At 43.5% G+C, this 19,627-nt stretch overlaps 2 protein-coding genes across 3 annotated transcripts in view; one reads left to right on the top strand and one right to left on the bottom strand.

The window, feature by feature from the left end:
• Positions 1–1,295: 1,295 nt before the first annotated feature.
• Positions 1,296–6,205, top strand: LOC129409353 (histo-blood group ABO system transferase 2-like). Its single transcript, XM_055155095.1, has 7 exons — positions 1,296–1,383; positions 1,531–1,703; positions 3,407–3,520; positions 3,585–3,701; positions 4,361–4,494; positions 4,965–5,042; positions 5,887–6,205. The coding sequence occupies exons 1-7, from the start codon at positions 1,296–1,298 to the stop codon at positions 6,026–6,028; spliced, it is 846 nt and encodes a 281-aa protein (XP_055011070.1). The 3' UTR covers positions 6,029–6,205.
• A 3,114-nt stretch (positions 6,206–9,319) lies between these two features.
• Positions 9,320–19,627, bottom strand: part of LOC110164061 (protein mono-ADP-ribosyltransferase PARP14-like) — a 29,063-nt gene continuing 18,755 nt past the window's right edge. For both annotated transcript variants that reach the window (XM_055152037.1, XM_055152034.1), the window contains 5 exons: positions 18,937–19,142; positions 15,168–15,576; positions 13,285–13,412; positions 12,297–12,471; positions 9,320–10,246 (listed from right to left, as the gene is read on the bottom strand). In XM_055152037.1, the coding sequence (XP_055008012.1) occupies positions 9,963–10,246; positions 12,297–12,471; positions 13,285–13,412; positions 15,168–15,576; positions 18,937–19,142 (1,202 nt within the window). In that variant the 3' untranslated portion in view covers positions 9,320–9,962. The remainder of the gene's footprint in view (positions 10,247–12,296; positions 12,472–13,284; positions 13,413–15,167; positions 15,577–18,936; positions 19,143–19,627) is intronic.

Here is a 19,627-nt window from a genome sequence, read left to right on the forward strand (position 1 = left end):
AGGCATAGTCATGGTCAAAGTAAATCTGTTTATTATCAAACATAATCCTCTTCTTCCATGCCAGCCTAAGGATGGTCTCTTTCACTTCAAAACTGCAAAAAGTTTATGATCACAGATCTTGGTGTTGCGCCTGGTCCCGGTTTTTGCGTGGAAGCTCGGTGAGCTCTTTGAATCTGGAGAGACATTCCCTCTGGTAACTGTAGCTCCTTAGTGAGCAAACTTCTCACAAAGTCCATCACAGACGCGCCCTCTGCGCCCTCAGGAATCCCGTATATGCGTATGTTGTTTCTTCTGGATCTGCTTTCTAAGTCAACAACTTTTTCCCGCAATCTGCGTTGTTCCCTTAATAAGCCAAGCAGGGCGTCTTTGGTCACTACGCCGCTCTCTTCAACCTCCGAAATACGCCCTTCTGCCTCGGCAATGGCTTTGTCGTGTCCCTCGAGTTTAGCTGCTTGGTCCGTTAGCTTTTGGTTTATGCTCTGGGTAATAGTCGCCATCTCGACTTTAAGATCTCTGACCATTTCTACCTTAATCTCCTGAAGTGCTTTTATGAATTCGCTCTTGAAACTTCGTAGATCTTTGTGAATTTCACTTAGCGTTAGGGAGTTTTCTGCGTTGCTCGCCACTTCGTCATTCGCACGTAGCTCGTCACCAGCAGCTAGCTCGTAGCCATCTTCTACTTGGGCTTGCTCCGCGTCTTTTTTCGGCATATCTTCTTCCATGTCCGCTTTCTTCGTATGTTTCTGTCCTCTTTTGGATCGGCCCCCACTCATCGCTTTTTCTAGACCTTCTTGTGGTAATTTCGAGTGATTAGGGGGATGATTTAAAATCGGTTGTGTAGCAGGTATTCAGCTATGCGTCCATGCGCTCTCCGCGTTCCCCGGAAGTCCCCTACATGTTGCTGTTTTATGAGCTCATGGTGATAATTTGAGATGAGGACGGCCCGTGGTATTAACAGGGAACATCGGTATTGGTAATTGGAGGTATCGCTGTTTTCCCGGGAAACAGAGGCACATCAGTCGGACCAATTTTGTTTCGTTTGTCGGTGTGAAAGCGGACCACTCTGGAGTGTATTTGCTACATAGTAATAATTTTATTGCCTGGTGCGGACCAAATAATCGAACTAGCGGTGTGAAAACGACCTAAGACAGATTCCATTAGTGCCAGGGCCAGTTAAAGTGACTGAGTGGAATAAACACTAAAACTAACCTAAAAACAATAATATACATATAATGTACATAATGTACATATTTTGTAGTAGTATATAGGTTCAGGGTCAAGTGTTCAGCATCCTAATGGCTTGTGGGAGGAAGCTTCATCAGTCTGGTGCTTTTGCTGCGCCTCTGTTGAATTGTTTGCCTGATGACAGCAGTAGCAGCAAGTGTTTGTGTAAAGGGTGAGATTGGTTCTTGAAAATGTTCAGTGACCTGCTCCTGCAGCAGCTCTAGAAATGTTCTTGGACAGAGGGGAGGGAAACTCCGACTACTCTCTCAGCTCCCCTAACTGTCCTCTGCAAGGCTTTTTTGTCAGACATCCTGCAGCTGGAGTACCATGTTGCGACGCATCAAAACACTCTCTACCACACCTCTGTAGAAGATCCAGAGGATTCTGGTGGGGAGAGAGGCGTGTTTTGGTTTCCTCAGGAAGTACAGTCTCTGCTGGGCCTGTTTCCTGATCGCAAAGATGTTCTTGCTTCAGGTCAGGTCTTACGAAATCTGCACTGCAAGGAACTTGATGTTCTCCACTCTCCACTGTCCAGCCACTGATGCTGAGAGGATCGTGTTGACTGTGATCTCTGGAAGTCGATGATCATCTCCTTCGTTTTGTCCACGTTAAGCACCAGGTTGTTCTCTCTGCACCAGCCCTACAGATCTTTAACTTCTTCCCTGTACAGTGATTCCTCATCCCCCCAAATAAGTCCCATCACTGTGGTGTCGTCGTTGCCCTTGTGTCTGGATGCAATGTCGTGTGTTAGGAGTGTAAACACCAGTGGACTGAGTACACAGCCTTGAAGGAATCCAGTGCTCAGTATCTCCAACAAGCCATAGCCCATCTCCAACAAGCCACAGGCTTCTACAACCAGCCACAGCCCGTCTCCAAAAAGCCATAGCCCATCTTGTCATAAGTGTTCTGCAAAATGCTCTGAAAAGCAAACTATATTCCTGAGATGTAGCTCTATTAAAAATTATAAAAAATAAATGAACAATACAGTTGATTTGATTAAATGTATTGTTTGTGGTATTCAGAATTCAGAAACTACTTTCCTTTCCTTTACTGTACTTCCCTAAAATCAAAAGAATACATGGTGGCTCTTTATCATGAAATTTGTTGTTGGACACAGGTCAGGTCTTGTGGTGACACAGTGGACACAGGTCTTGTGGTGTTGGACACAGGTCTTGTGGTGTTGGACACAGGTCTTGTGGTGACACAGGTCTTGTGGTGACACAGGTCTTGTGGTGTGGACACAGGTCTTGTGGTGAGTGGACACAGGTCTTGTGGTGTTGGACACAGGTCTTGTGGTGAGGTCTTGTGGTGACACAGGTCTTGTGGTGACACAGGTCACAGGTCTTGTGGTGTTGGACACAGGTCAGGTCTTGTGGTGTTTGGACACAGGTCTTGTGGTGAGGTCTGTGGTGACACAGGTCTTGTGGTGTTGGACACAGGTCTTGTGGTGAGTGGACACAGGTCTTGTGGTGTTGGACACAGGTCTTGTGGTGAGTGGACACAGGTCTTGTGGTGTGGACACAGGTCTTGTGGTGAGTGGACACAGGTTGTTGTATTTCTCCTCTATAAAAGAAATGAGAAAGTATTCTAAGTATTCAGTCTTCTGATTGGACCATGTAATGAATGTGACACCAAATCCCTCTGTACTGCACATAATCACTCTGGAAATACTGAAGTCCAATATTTCACTTACTGTTGTGGTCAATAAACGATATTTGCCGATATCGATATTGCTATTTTAAAAAACCAAAGCAATCACCAAGAATGTGTAGTAGTTATGTAAGTTAGAGTAAAGATCACAAAGTTGACTTTTTGCTTATGTGAAGATAATACCATCAAATACACAGTTCATAAGGATGTATGTGGTACAAGCCCCTCACTGCCACATGATCACTCCACACTCACTGGTGGCCACAGGGAGCCGAGCCTCCTCTCCACCAACACTCACACAGCACTTCCATACTAGGCAAGGTGAGAAAAGTGTCTTGCCTAAGGACACAGTGTCAGAACTTTGTCTGAGCAGAAATCGATCTGAGGACAGACTGGAATGATACATGGGTACGAACAGACTGGGACAGTGTAGAACAAACATCGGGTTAATGTTCAATATTGATCCGATACCGATCTATTGATAAGATACATGTATTATACACATTATATTGTTGTCTCGGCTGTGCTGCAGATTCCTCTAACTCAAGGAAGAAACATCTCGATCCACGATGTGCCCAGTGCAAATCGATGGCAGGACGTGGTACTGAGCAAGATGAAGTGGGCCAAACTTGCTTTAGAGACATGGGTGAGCGTCTCACACACACACACAGATACATGTGTGTATGTAGATTTACAGTGTGTTGTTTCAGCTCCACAGAGAGGCTGACTATCTGTTCATGATGGACGTGGACAGTGTTTTTCGTGGCCATGTTGGAGCAGAGGCCTTGAGTCGGCTGGTTGGCACGCTCCACCGAATGTACTACAGGGTCTGTTTCAGGTCACAACTGTGTTTAGTACAGACTGTGCAAAAGTCAAGCAGATTATTTCAACTTACTCTTTTGTGTCTGAACTGTCACAAACATGACTCATGTGTCCCCAAACAGCAGCGAAACATGTTTAAATATAACAACACTGAGAACTATTGAAATGCAGATTTATTCTTAATGACAAAAACACTGGACATGATGGACGAGTTGTTCATGTTATAATTAATCATCTGGGGTTTTGTTCTGTCTCTCTCTGATCTGAACGGTGACTCCCTAAACCTCAGCACCTGCAGCATCATGAGTCAGTGCTAGTGCAGCCTCTGCAGCTCAGGGGGGGAATTCTGGAGGTTCTGAGCTTCACATGAAACCTGAACATAAACTGAGAATGAGACAAATGCAGATGTGTCTCTGTCTGCAGGTGAAGACTCTGGTGATCAGAGTCACTTTTTTAAAACTGAGTGCAGGTTTCACACTGTCCTTCAGCCTTCAGCAAATCCTTCCTGATTTCCAGAGACAAAAAAGTCCAAACTCTTGTATTTAGACGTCATCTTTCACCTCTGTTGACTTTTGCACCTGGCTGTGGCCTTTCTTTGTGTTGTAAATATCCTCTCAGGTTGAGTGAATACATTACAATACATGACTGCACTTGTCGTTTCCAGACAACAAAGCGTGAGGACTTCCCTTATGAGCGGCGTCCTGAGTCACAGGCGTACATCCCGCCGACAGAGGGAGACTATTACTACACTGCAGCCGTGTGGGGAGGGCTCCTGGACGACATGTACAGGCTGGTCAAGTACGACCTTTGACCTTGTTTTTTTAATGCATGATGTTAGATCAAACACTGTACACATGGACATAGTTAAACCGTGAGCGAGAGTGTTCCAAACAGGAGGTGAGCACATGTGCTTCCAGCTCCATCCACTCTGGCTTCCAATTCACTTTGTATTGAAAAGTGTCACCTCTCTCTCTCTGACTGCTTCTGTCATTTTAGTCTTAAAATGTTTGTATTAACTCACTCTACATGATCCTAAAGCTTTTATTTCACTATTTTGTCTGTAAATCATTAATAACAGACCAATCAGGCGCCTTCTTTCCCCGAGGCTCAACTTTTTTCCCCCCAAAGTGTCACTTAACTGATGTAAAACTCTGATCAACATTAACCACAGGTCAATCCACCAAACCCAGTCAGAATGAGAAACACATGAAAACCTGTCGCATGAGTTTTGATTAAAATCTGTTGGATGTTATTTGTGTTACTCATAGACACTGTGATGAGAAATCACAAGAGGATGCTAAAATCGGAGTGGAAGCAGCGTGGCAGGAAGAAAGTCATCTCAACAAGTAAGTCCCTTTTAAAGTTACACTGTGAGACTTTTCTGCTGGTCTCCATGGAGATGGTATTGCTTTGTGTGTAAGCAAAATCTACAACTCAGCTCAATATTGAGTTTGTCTCTGATCTAAAACAAGAAAATCAAGCCCACAGTAGAAAACAATGAAGAGTTAAAGCACAGAAACACACACACGCACGCACACACACACACACGCACACACGTACACACACACACACGCACGCACACGCACACACACACACACACACACACACACACACGCACACACGCACACACGTACACACACACACACACACACACACACACTATACACTGATGTGTTGCTCCTCTCTCTGTACCTGCCTCGTCATTTTGGTCTTAAAATGTTGGTAATGACCCACGACACATGATCCTGGGCTTTTTATTTGGTTGTTTTGTCCATTAATAAATTCCTCATTCCCCCTGTAGCTGTAGCATCATGAGCTTGTTTGACTGGAGCTGACGCTGTGGGTGACGTCACACTCACTTGGTCCACTTCTGTACTGTCTGTTCTGTCATCTGTCTTATTATATTTATATTATAACCAGACCAAGTTACAGCTCAGATCTGTGGAGAGGAATGCCTGTTTTTCTAGGTATTTTTGAGCAATAAAACCACCACTGAATTTAAGAAATGAAGGTCGATCTGTTTAATGTCACACTGTGGAACATTCTAAGCAGAGCAATGACATCCACACAAACAAGAAGGTGACGAACCCAAAACCGAAAAGTGACACAGTTTAGTGTGATATAAGAACTTTAAACAAAAATCTAAATGACTAGAGTGAATGTCTTTACGTTTACTGTGTTATTTTACAGATATTTCCTGTACAACAAACCCACCAAAGTGCTGTCTCCAGAATACCTGTGGTCAGACTACGAAGGGAGTATTCCTGCTGACATCAGGGTGGTCAGGATCGCACAGTTGGTCAAGAACTACCAAGAAGTTAGGCCCAACTAGTGTGCACAGACTAAAGTAACTGCTTCTGTATTTCTTACACTGTGGGAAGTCAAATCTGTTTTACAGCTGCAGCTGTTTGAGGAGATGATCAGGAAGAAGGGACACACCATCCAGCTTTTCTTTTTCAATAGTCAACGAATCAATATGTTAAAGGATAAACTAATATCATTTAAGAAAGTGTGGCAACCTCTTGATTTTTTATAATCTGAAACTATGTGAAAAACATCTCAAAATTCACAGATATATGTACCTGCGCAGGCCATTATTATGTTTATTCTCAGTTTGCAAAATTAATTTTTATTTTAACTTTTATATACCAAAAAGTATTGAGTGCTGTTGATCCTGTACAATTTGAATTGTGCTCTGTTTTTGGTTCAATAAAAATATTATGACTAAACTAATCAAATGACTATGTTTATTTTAGGGTTGTCAGAAGTATTAAAAATCAGACACTAACTGATACTAAAACTAGTATTGGAATTAGATCCTCATTTTTCACATGTATCCATATTAAAAAAGTCATTGACAGGACAGAACTGAACTTTTCCTGAATGTCTTTAGAATGATCCTGAGCTCTAACAAAACAAGTAGAACACACATAGACTAGTACACACACATAGACCAACATGAACCTACTGGACCCTTGAGCATCACACACATATAACACACGTGAGAACAAAAAAGTTCTAGTATTTAATGTGGAAAATCACATTATATTGTGTAAAAAAAAAAGAGGGATTTTTATTATCATCGGGGAATCAGAATCTGTATTGACTACTGAGTCTGTTCCTTAGTACTGAAATAAAATATTCATAGTTACAAAAAGTTCTAGTTCTAAAAACGTCCTCTCCAGAGGGACAGGACCAGGAGACGCTGCATCGTTTCAGTTCGTCCCAAACAGATGAAGTGTTGCTCGTCCTTCTGGACAAAGCTCCTGATGTTCCTCTGGACACTGTGACTGTGAATATTGTTCCTTTAAATGATTAAACATGTTTTTTTCCAACTACGGCCCAAGTGTCTTTTTATGACAAAGGTTTCAGTGTGAGACTTTATCTCTAGTCTTGTTCCAGTGGGAGAGTTTTGTTCAGACTTTGTACTTTGATATTCAAACTTGCACACACACCGGCACACACACAGGCACACACACTGGCACAAACACATACACACACAGACACACACACACACACACAGTTCTACTGATCACATTGTACTTTGCCATAAAATCTCCAAAAGTTTCATTCACAAATGTTGAACGTGTTTATTTCTATGAGTGTTACCGTCTTACAACACAAATCTGCATTTGCACAAGATCCACCTGCTCCCATCTGTATTAAACATGACTGGCCTATTGATACTTTGCAGTGACATCACGTTGGGGGTGATCTACATGTATGTGTATGGTGGAATGTTCAGCATTTACCATGGTGACACAATGTACATGTAAGCGAGGAATCATTTTAACCTTAGGAGTATTAAAACATTTAACGAACTCGTATTACACTAGTTCCTGATCTGTGTCATCACAAACACATGTACCTGGAGCTGTGTTGTTTCTTTCACATCTGTTTAAAAAACCCCAACCCAGCCCTTCACTCTCTGTCACAAGAGAACTCTGTAGAAAATGTACTTGAAGAGGATAATGTGATAGACTACCTGAAGATCTCACTTGTTTGTTGACCCTTGACACTGGAACTTTTAATACAAGATCTCATGATTATGTATGTCTGAAACCTGGCCACACTAGAGCTAAAATGGGAAGAAAAACTTTTGGTCATTTTTTTTGGAACATATTTGACATGAAAACTGGACACACTGGAGCCACTACTGCATTTGAAATAATAAACATTTATAATCACACCTCCTCCTGTTTCCAATGTTTTAAATGGACCTACACACGTCATTGTTTAGTTTGAATTGTAAAAGAGGGTCCAGTACTCTCACTGGGACCCTGTACAAATAAACATCATAATAATCACGTGTCAGCTTTAAAGTCCCTGTACCCGTTTTTCCCTTTTTTGAGTAAATGTGTCTTACCCCAGTACAGATATGTTATATAAGCAGCTCTTGAGGTCAACATAAGTCAGCAATGTTGTATTGTCAGAGAATCAGGAAGTGTTATTAACATGCTAGTTGTTGTTGAATGCATGAGGTAAATGTGGAATAACTTTGGACCATTACAAACTGTTGACAATGAAACTAGTTCATTTTGAAAACAGTAAAACCAGGTACAGAGACTTGAAATGTGTGTGAGGGTGTCTCCTGGTGTTTGTCCTCCAGCAGATGAGTGACCTCTTCAGAGTCTGTCTGTCCAGAGCAAAGGACATGTGGATGTCCTCCATCTCCTCCAAACCTCTGGTCTTCTCTCTGCTCATGGAGATAGTGCTGGAGATCAGCAGTCTGTGAAAAGTGCTTACAAACTCATCATGGTGAATAAACAGGATGCTCCGAATGCATAAGGGAAGTGAGGAAGAACTTGCAATTATTACAAAATTCAGCAGCACGTGTCCTGACGAGGACCAGAGGGCGGGACCACGTTACATTGGTTTTAAAATCACTGTATTGGCTCCGTGAGTTTCAGGATTGATTTTAAAGTTCTTTTACTGTTTTTTAAATGTCTTAATGGTCTTTGGCCTTCTTATCTTTCAGAACTGCTTTTACCCTATGAACCCTCGCGGATCCTGCGCTCCTCCGGCAGCAGCTCCTGGTCATTCCCAAAGTCAGGACACACACTCACGGAGAGGAGTCTTTTCAGTACTACGGCTCTCGTCTATGGACCTGCAGCCGGAGGAGCTCAGGGCCAAAGAGAACGTTCATGTTTTTAAGAGCAGGCTCAAGACCCACCTTTTTAGCTCAGCTTTTGATTGAATTCTTATACTTTTACTTGTTTCTACTGTACACATTTTAATATATTTATTTATTTTAGGCATATTTTTAGGATTTCCAGTGTTTCCTCTGTAGGAGCCTCTGTATCAGGAGCAGAGGTCGGCTGTGGCTGTCGGGTTCTGTCATGTGGGCTCCTGGTGGAGGGTTGGTGCTTGGGCTTCATCTCTCCCCTGGGCACTGTGGTGGTTCCTGGTGGTGGTGGACGTCTCTCTGCTCCTGGTGTAGACGGCTCCTCTGATGGTGCTTTCTCAACTGGTTCTCCTGTCGGGTGTCGGGTTGTTTTTAATCACTGTAAAGCACTTTGTGTTACATTTTTGTATGAAAAGCGCTTTATAAATAAAGTTTGATTGATTGATTGATTTGGAGCACTGCAAACAGTTTAAAATAAATGAGTTCTGACAGTGAAAGTCAGGTGCAGCACCTTTAATGAAAATATCCAAGAATTAAAGACGCATGAAGTGTCTTTATTTTACAATAATGTATTTAAAAGCAGCAGATTAATCATTAAATTCACAACATTTCAGTAAGAAAGACAAAAACATTACAATAAGTCCTTCATATGAACACAGGCAGTGCTGTGGAGAGATGATCACAGGTCGAAACCAGGACCAGGACTGAATTAGGACGAAACCAGGACTACACCAGAACTAAACCAGGACTAAACTAAAGTAAACAGGACTAAACCAGAACAAAACCTTGACTGAAGCTAAAATACATTTGTGAACATGTTCTAAGCATCAAAAGTGACCACTGAAAAGAACACATAGAGTAAACATTATTATATTGATAAGTGCACTTAAAACAGCACTTGAGCATTTCTATCAGTGAGAAGCTCCATAGGTGTGTGCAGAGGGGGACCAAGGTGTGTGCAGGGGGGGGTCATGGTGTGTGTAGAGGGGGGGCCACAGTGTGTGCAGAGGGCCCAGTGTTTACAGCTCTTAGTTGTTAGGTGTGCACTGGCCTTAACAGTTCCAGTGATGTACTATCTATTGTTAAACCAGGACTAAGATAGGACAGACAGGTCTACATCAGATCTCCACCAGGTCTAAACTCATTTGAAGGTGATGAGGTAGTCGGGGTAGGCGTGGCTGTCGTGGAAGATGATGAACATAGAGGGATTCTGAATGTTGTCCACCACACTGTCGAACTTCTCAGGGGAGCCAGCCTTCTTCAGAGGAGCGTCTATCGTTGTTGAGGTCCCTGTAGTGAAGTCTCCGGTCAAGACGGAGCACAGGTACATGAGCTTCTCACCTGAGGTGTTGGGGCGGGAGTATGTGTCACTACTCGAGTACTGAGCGTTCACCGCAAAGTACGTGCCTTTTCCGTACGCCGTGGCTGTGGAGGGAAACAGCACAAGAGTTTAAACAGGATCACCACTCTGCCACAGGGACACTCTCCACTCAGACATACAAGAGTCACATCCCCCAACTGAGAAGAGGGGACCAGATACACACTCTGTCACAGTTAAGTCTAGTGTCCACTGAGTGATTTTTTTCATCTTTTAAGACTGTTCTCAAATCGTGGGGGTGTGATGCCAGAGGGGGGCGTGTGACCTCGGGGAACATGCTTTTTTTTTTTGCCATACTAGAATAAAGTGTAATTGCACATCCACTACAGTAGTTGGCAGTGACGCTCTCTTTGTCAGAGTGAGCGCAGGAAGTATTAGCTCTATGCACGCATTAAGAATCTCGGACTTCCAGTCATTGCACAATTCATACTGGGAAGGATTTTCCGAAAATGTGAGCATCAAACCTTCATGTTTGTTTTCCCAGTGGGATGTGTCTATTGACAAAGTCGATCTTTTCAAGTCTTTTGAACCATATCACTTTTGTTTCTGGTTCTGATATTGTCATATTTTAGTTTTGGGATTCGGACATTGTTAATTGTGTGGTTATTGAATCCTAACAGTGGAAAACGGCTCGAGAAATTTGTTTGCAAACTCCATAGATGCAAAAGTGAATCAGATGTGTGTAACTGCAAACCTCTGTTCAAACTGTTTCTCTTGACGCTCCACATACAAAATGTTCTCTGCAAACTCGGGATGATTTAGGCAGTCAAAGGTTTCCTTTTTCGTCCTTCCCGTGGATCAATCCTGCCCATCACCTTCACCTTTCACTATTTTTCAATTCCGTTGGGAAGAGAAACAATTTGAACAGAGGTTTGCAGTCACAAACATCTGATTCACTTTTGCATTTATGGAGTTCGCAAACACATTTCTCGAGCCGTTTTCCCCTGTGAGGATCCAGCAACCACACAATTAACAATGTCCGAATCCCAAAACTAAAATATGACAATATCAGAACCAGAAACAAAAGTGATATGGTTCAAAAGACTTGAAAAGATCAACTTTGTCAATAGACACATCCCACTGTAAAATCAAATGCTTTTGATGCTCACTTTTTTGGAAAATCCTTCCCAGTATGTATTGCGCAATGACGGGAAGTCCGAGATTCTTGATGCATGTATAGTGTCAGGTTTTTACAGCGAGCAAACGCACACACAGCACAGAGCAGGAGATATGAAGTGCAGAGAACTAACTGTATATAAAGTGTACGCAGCGCTCACCTTCACTGTGACTACGGTGGGAAAAGAGGAAAGACAGCTGTGTCTAAAATGTTGGCAGCGGACAGCGTGAAGCCAAATAAACTACAGCGTCATTTAAAGACATTACACCCCAATCACACCGATAAGCTGCTTGCTGATATTCGGCACATTTTCGCTGAAAAAAACTCAACAATCATCCAGCTTTGTGAATGCTGCTTGAGTAAACCAGCGAGCTCTGTCAGGATCATATAAGGAGGCGCACCAAACAGCATTAGACATAGTTTCTGTCACGCTGGATGACACAAGTGCCCCGAACTATAACACGGACATCTTTAATAATGAGGAGGACACAAGAGCAGTACCACCTCATGACACAGCGGAGACACGACTAAAATATTTGCTCTCATACGTATGTAGGCGACTGAAGGCGAGGGGGTGATTTGTCCACGTTTGTTTGCAGTTCTGTGGAGTGGAGGGACACAAAATAAAACATTTTGCATCCCCCCCATGCCTGGGGGGGCATGACAGAAAATAATCGAGAAGCACTGGACTACACGATGTGAGGAGTTTAAATGGTCCGACTACTCACAATCACAGTGTGAATCTCAGGCTCTGTGTGTTAAAGTCTAGCAGTGGTCACATATTTGACAAAAATTGTTCACAGACACAGTGAGAGACCAAACACCCACCATTTATAGTTATGACTCTACATTTTCAAAAATCTTTGACTGGAGACAGACAAAACCGTACAGTGGACACTTGGCTTAAGACAGGGAGGACATGCACAGTCAAAGAGCTCGGGAGTCTAACCCACAACCCTGTCACTGGTGGGTGGTTGTACCGTTCTTGCCGGCGTAGCTGCGGTTGAAGCCGTGCTCATTGATCAAGGCAATAGTGTCGTGGCTTGTGCCGTGGAACAGTTGTCTCTCGTTGTTCTGGTGTCCGTTCTTCTGGTCCATCGCTTTCCTCTTGAGCTGCAGACTCTCCCACAGCACTTGGTTCTGGATTCGCTCGATCTGAGGATGACAACATCACAGTTGAGTTTGTAGACTGTGATCATGTGACAGCACAGCACTGCACAGTATCTGTACTTTTGGTTCTTTGCAGTGACGTCAGGCTGGGAGTGCTCTATAACGATTTCTATATGTCTAATGTTGAGCAGTTTCCATGGTGACACAATGTACACATAAAACTCTGACAAAAAAGTGTTAAGATTGTCTGAAAAAATCCAAAATGTATTTAAACAGCCCGTTTTCAGGAGCCTGTGATCAATACGAGCGTTCATGGTCCTGTTTGTGTTCAGATCAGATTAAAGTCGAACTTGAGTAACAGAGCTTCAGACAGAGCAGTGCTTTCAGTTAGATTCACAAGTATCAATATTTTAATCCACAGAATGTATATATAAATGGACATAGGACTGATCCAGGACTAAACCAGGACTAAACCAGGACTAAACCAGGACTAAACTAGGACTAAACCAGGACTAAACCAGGACTAAACTAGGACTAAACTAGGACTAAACCAGGACTAAACCAGGACTGATCCAGGACTAAACCAGGATTAAACCAGAACTAATCCAGGACTAAACCAGGACTAAACTAGGACTAAACCAGGACTAAACCAGGACTAATCCAGGACTAAACCAGGATTAAACTAGGACTAAACCAGGACTAATCCAGGACTAAACCAGGACTAAACCAGGACTAATCCAGGACTAAACCAGGACTAAACTAGGACTAAACTAGGACTAAACTAGGACTAAACCAGGACTAAACCAGGATTAAACCAGGACTAAACTAGGACTAAACCAGGACTAAACCAGGACTAACCTTGATTATATTCTTGTTACATGAAGCCTTGAACAGTTGCTCCACTCTGCTGTACTCGGGGCTCCCAGGGGCCACAGTGAAGACTTTGGTGGAGGTGGTGTCCATGGGCTCCCAGTACTCAGGCAGCTCTGCAGGAATATACAAGAAACAAACACTTCAACAAAACAGTAAATCATGTCATACTAGACAGATAATACTCCCTACAACTGTACAACAACTCACCCTTATGTAACATTTCTAAAGGTGTATGCAAGGGACAAAAGGGGTGGAGTTGATGTAGGTATAGGGCTAGAAACAGAAGGCTAGTCTGCGGCTCTCTGGGAGGTAGGGAAGCAGTAAAAAAACATAAGAGACTACAGAGCTATGGTTGGTGGCTGGTGTTATATATTGAAAAGTGAAAAGAAATATATATATACAATATTTACAATAATACCAATAATCTGCAGATTTTTCAAGTCTGGTTAATACATTCGAAACAATACGAAACAACAGTAGTAAATAAGTCACTTTGTTAGTGTCCTTATCATTGTCCATAAACAAAATGTTAAATTTATTGTCCACAGTTCATGTCCATGTGTCCATATAGTCTTTTAGGGGGTGTATGTGTGTAATTGTCCATACGCGCGTTGAATAGGTGAAAAGCGGGAGTGGACTGGCTGCAACAGCCCCTACCCGACTGTACAAGCTGTTTGAAGTATCGTGAGTTGTAGGCAAAGTTCCTGGGTTCAGCTCACCATCAGAATAGTTTTTCAACCGGAATCACCTGGCCAATTCCCTTGTGTTATCATTTTATACGGTCTTTTTGCCATCGGGTGGTAGCGATAAGGGCGTCCTGTCTCGCCTCACTCCCGGGTGTGAATGGAGGGAGGGGAGCAGGTGACTTATTGAAAGCGCGAGCGTGATACGTTTAGTGACCGGTGGTAGTTGGAGTATTTGCTATAGGAGGGTTTCAGTCACGTGATCACGATGATGCGCGAATTTCAGGTGGAGGGCAGAAAGTGAAGACAAACATGACAAACACGGCTCTGGAGAACACAGATATGGAGAAGAGTTCTTATTGTCAGGATTTAGAGCCAGTAGTGAGGCAAAAGTACGAGCAGTTAGTCGACAAATATATTGGGCGTGACCCTCATCTTATTGAAAATGAGAGAATTTTCTACCGAAGTAAAAGATTTGCCGACAATCAAGGCAGAGGAGATCATGAACTATTTAGCTCTTCAGACATCGTTTTACACCAGACAACAGATGAAGGCAAAGTACAAAAGTTTGGAGCCATAGAACTGGCCGGGGTGAGTGTTTCTCTTATTTTATGTGTATCGACGTTATGGGAAAAACTGCAGTGTATCGGCAGTAACTTCTATCTGAATTATTTAATGTCAACAAACGTCGTCAGCCGTTAGTCATTAATGATTCGTTTATGTTTAGGTAAACCACAAAAAACAATTTATCTTTGTAACAAACCTTTGTCAAAGTGGACACTGCAGACATGAGCATTAGCGAATTCTGCTCCTCCCGTCCGCAAACAGGTTTGTAATCCACTTTTTACGGCGTTGTTCTGTTGGCTTTTCCCATTTCTGACCTTTGTGGACGACTATATTCGTTACTCTAAAAAAATCGCTTTTCCTTCTCTGGGTTAGAACGATTGGCACAGCCGTAAACTACACAACACATCGGCATTTTCCTCCAGTCAGTTCACTTCCTGCCCTCCGTCTGATTTTGTGTGCTGACAAACGTCGCCCTGTGACGTCACGTGAAACCCACCTATTAACTGTAGATTTGTATATTTTAACCTGGGTTACACTTATGTGACAGATAATACTCCCTACAACTGTACAACACTCACCCTTATGTAACAGCCTCACTCTTGACCCCCCCTCACTCACCTCTGTCCATGTTGACCCTCTGGATCTTCAGACTCTGTCCGCTCTTGCTCGTCGCAGGTCCTTTGGGCAGTTTCACTGTCACGTCTTGTCCATTTAGTTTCACTTTCACTTCGCTCTTCTTCATCCCCAGAGCCTCCTCCAGCTCTAAATTCGTTGTCGCGTCGAAGCTCTGGAAGTCTTGCCCGGGCATGGCGTACTGCCACTGCACCAGTGAACTCAGCAGCTCCGCCTTCTGGTGCAGTTCTTCCTCCTGTCGCGCCGCCTTAAGCATCTCATGGATCAGTGTGGTGGCGCTGGTCACGTCCTTGGCCACCCCCTCGATGTGGACGCTCCCCTTTCCATTCTTCCCCTCCACCCTGATCCCCACCTCCATGCTCCTCTGCAGCTCCTCCAGACGCTTAAGCTGCTTCTGCCAGAAGACACCACATCGTATTTTAGACTCAAGAGGAGTTATTACACTTCTAACTCCAACACAGAACATATTTAGATCACATTTTAGACTTCTAACTGCTAAAACATCAGATCACCACGTTACCATTTATTGTTTTGAAAATGCAGATCACAACACATTCAAATGTTTTATATGTTTCACTTTTGCTCCCTATGCTAAGTCACTCCCCCTTCAAAGTGACATCACAACACAATCAGTGTGCATCTTGCTAATGAAACTATTGCACATCAAGGTGTAGAGCAGGGGTCTCAGACTCGCGGCCCAGGGGCCAACTGAGGCCCGCGGAAGGATTTTTTGCGGCCCTCCACTTGATTCCAAAGAATAATGTCAGTGCGGCCCGCGGTAGATGTACGCACAATCCCACCCCCACCGCGGGCCGCACTGACAGATGAAGCTGCAATCGGTGCCCATGCAGATTCACAACAACAGATTATTAACACAGTTTACATCCCAAAACTCAACTTACAGCAGTTGTGAAACAATGAGTCTAAGTGGATCTGTTAATACGAGTACACGTGCACATACAAGTGCACATACGGCGTCACCGAAGAACTAAAACAAACCACACGTGGTGGTACACGTGTGCGCACTTCACTTTACGCTCCCACAACCACAGTATCAGAGCGCAGAGGAGGCGCTGACAAAATCCCCCTGTTCATAAGTATGGGACCTTTATTGGAGGGGCTAATAAGAAATAAAAAGACATTGACTCTCTGTTTACCTGTTCAACACTCGGTGCGTAACTTGCTGGCAACCTGATGACCAAGCTCCACCTGTGCGTCGCCGAAATCCACGCGCACTCAGCGGCAAACACAGCTGTCCCATCAATATGCAAGCACCACAAAACTGCAATGATCTATTCCAGAGGCTTGGCGACATGTTAGCAAAAAGTACGAGGCAAAAACAAGCGTCTTCCATCCATGTTTGACATACGAGAAGCAGATACACTCCAGTGTGGTCCGCTTTCACACCGGCAAACGAACCAAAACTGGTCCGATTAACGAGCCTCTGTATCCCGGTAGAACAACGATACCTCCAGTTACCAATACTGATGTTCCCTGTTAATACCGCGGGCCGTCCTCATCTTATCACCATGAACTCATAAAACAGCAACGTAGAACTTTGTACAAACTCACCGCATCAGTCCAGAGTTCGGGTAACAGCAGCAGCCAACAGCGTTCACAGTAGCGCGCAGCTCCTCACGATAGCGCTGGGGTCTGGTCCTTGGTCTTCTGTCGTCCTACAAGCGCGTTGGTCAGATGGTCCGGAGGCTCTGTCCTCCATGTGCTGGTTCCAGATGGTGGCGAGCAAGACCAGTGCGCAATGACTGGGTCTGAGCGGGAACATTCCGGCGTCTGTGCGCTGGTTCCGTGTTCCGTGCGGGGAAAGTGAGAATGCGCTGTGTACTACCTACAGGTCTGTGCTGCTCCTGTCCTCCGCGCTCAAGAACCGCGGCTGGTTCCAAGGTGGTGCAAAGCATCCGGACAGAACGTGAATCCAGTTTAGTTGGTGTCCGCATTTGGTTCTTCCCGGGAAAAGCGCTTTTCACTCCCCGCTCCACGTCATCTGAGCCCAGACAGAACCGGAGCTGCCCCCGCTGGTTCAGGACTCTGGTTTGGATCTAGTCTGACTGTATTTCTCACACTAGACTAAAAGCAGGACATTTTTTAAAGGTGAATCAATTGAATGGGCGATTGCCTATTGCCATAAAATTATTTGGTTAATTAAAGCCTAAAATAACAAATGCTGGTTCCTACATGATCACGGGGAACACCGGGACCTCTCTGTACGTGCAGGTCCTGAACAGAAGTACACACCCCCATTTTTGACTCACTCTGGAGCCACACGTTCGCACACTGATACTTGCTCTGATCTTTGTGTGTTACATTCTCTTTATTGGCCATTGTTGGTAAAATAATTAGAAAATGAGTCGCGGCTGCGTCTGGACAACAATCTGTTACTGCGCTGGAGTCGTACAGCGCGTCATTACAGGCAAAGGAGACGCGTTTCTCCCATGATGCATCTAGAATAGTTCGTTTGGACCTGCTGTCTATGGTTTGGACCCGGGTTCACGTTCACACCAGAGGAACCGCACCAAAGTTGGTCATTTGGTGCGGATTCAAGCGAACCGAGACCACCTCTTTTTTGAGATGTCGGTCCGCTTGATTTGGTTCGGGTCAGAGTCCGATTGACGCTTTCACACCAACGCAAACGAACCGAGCTAACCACTTCTGGTTCGAATGGACCGTTTGGTGCGCACCAAATACTGTCGGTGTGAAAGCACCTAATACAGGTCAAGGCTCACTGATGAGCATCTTCAATCTATCCTGAGGATCTGCTTCCTCCTGCAAGCCAAATATCTCTCAGCTGTACAAGATGAAGCGTAGCCTGGTTTCAACCAGCAAGGAGTAGGCAAAAGAAGAAGAGTAGACGTATTAGTTTAAACTTACGATCTGAATACATTTTCATGTTCTGAACTGTTATTAAAGATTAAGAAAGTGTTGCATGTTGTTCTTTCTCTCTCTTTTTTTCCCGTGCAGCCGCTATTTATCGAATACTCAATGCGGCCCAACCTCACTCAGACTTTATCTAATGTGGCCCCCAGGTAATTTGAGTTTGACACCCCTGGTGTAGAGTATAGTTTTATATCATGTGTTTGTATATTTATGGAAAAATGTTGTGTGGGAGCTTGGGTGATGTAGACTTGTGGGCGGAGCCTTGTACAGAATCTTACAGCTAACAGTATGGAGGGTTTGAATATTGCCCAGGAGAGATTGCTAAAATACTAGGGATGTAACAATATCTAAATTTCTTGGTACAATATTTTCACAATATGCATCTCATGGTACAATATTTATTACAATAGTTTGTAGAGGGTAACAAAACTGTGAATATACTGCGTTCCTTTAAAAATGCCTTGACAAGCCTTTTGTCATAAACCAAAGAGTTAAGATTTAAAAGTGCTTAATAACAGTTATTTCATGTGCAAATTGGACTGAAACAGAGTAAAGGATCATGGTCTATGTAGTTCCCTGTAGTTCTTTTAGCTGTTGCTGCACCATAACAATTAATTTAAGCAACAATACTTGAGATTCGATATATTGTGACAGCCCGTGATATTATTGTGAGACTTCTGATGAAACAAGATCATGATATTTTGGTCATTGTTACATCCCTATAAAATACTTAAACATACTTGGCATCTAAAACCTTTTCAGGTATGTTTTGATGAGGAGATAACATTATATATTTTTAACATTTAACTTTTATGGTCCTATTGTGTCCTGATTCTAAATGACCCTGATGATGGTGTCATACCTGGGAGAGACTGAGGATGGTCTTGTCTTCGAAGTTGATGCTTTGGAGATTCTTGAACAGGAGAGAGTCAATCCTCTGTTTGGCTGAGTTGATTTTAGCCACAGACTCTCCACAGATGTGGAAGCAGATGAGAGTGGGCTTCAGAGCTTCCATCACAAAGTCTGAGTTCTTCTGGGTCTTTTCCGGTGACGAGGAGACAAAGAACGCTGACAACAAAGACAAGAAGCCAATTGTAACTGACCTGCTGACCCATACACATACACATGGCACATACTGCTGGTTTTCAGATTCTAGAAAGTGATGATGTCATGCTCCCCAAGTGGCAACAGAGACAGATTTCCTATTGATTAATTCACAAATGTTGAACCTGATCATTTCTATGAGGGACTAGAGCCATGACCTCACTGTATTACAACACAAATCTGCATCTGAACAACATTCAGTTGAGCTGCCCCCATCTGTGTGAAATATGATTGACTGATATAATGTTGTGATGATGTGAAACCAGCAAGAGTTTGATGACATATTTAAACAGAGGGATTTTAACTGCTAGCTATCATCTATCTATCACATTTAGATCACCATATTATTAACACGTTTTATGAGTTTCAGTTTTAGAGTCTCCTCTCTCTTTACACTCTTTGCTAAGTCACTCCCTCTTCAGAGTGACATCACAATGCAATCAACGTGC

The sequence above is a fragment of the Boleophthalmus pectinirostris genome, unplaced genomic scaffold, assembly GCF_026225935.1.
Source record: "Boleophthalmus pectinirostris isolate CB_2022bp ecotype Guang Dong unplaced genomic scaffold, ASM2622593v1 HiC_scaffold_1, whole genome shotgun sequence".
Classification (NCBI taxonomy): domain Eukaryota; kingdom Metazoa; phylum Chordata; class Actinopteri; order Gobiiformes; family Gobiidae; genus Boleophthalmus; species Boleophthalmus pectinirostris.

Excerpts from the sequence above, each read along its gene's own strand:
- LOC129409353 (XM_055155095.1), top strand. The coding sequence starts at position 1,296 with ATGGCTTGTGGGAGGAAGCTTCATCAGTCTGGTGCTTTTGCTGCGCCT. Across the intron at positions 1,704-3,406 it reads ATGTTCTTGCTTCAGGTCAG|ATTCCTCTAACTCAAGGAAG; the intron begins GTCTTACGAAAT and ends GCTGTGCTGCAG. Across the intron at positions 3,521-3,584 it reads AACTTGCTTTAGAGACATGG|CTCCACAGAGAGGCTGACTA; the intron begins GTGAGCGTCTCA and ends GTGTTGTTTCAG.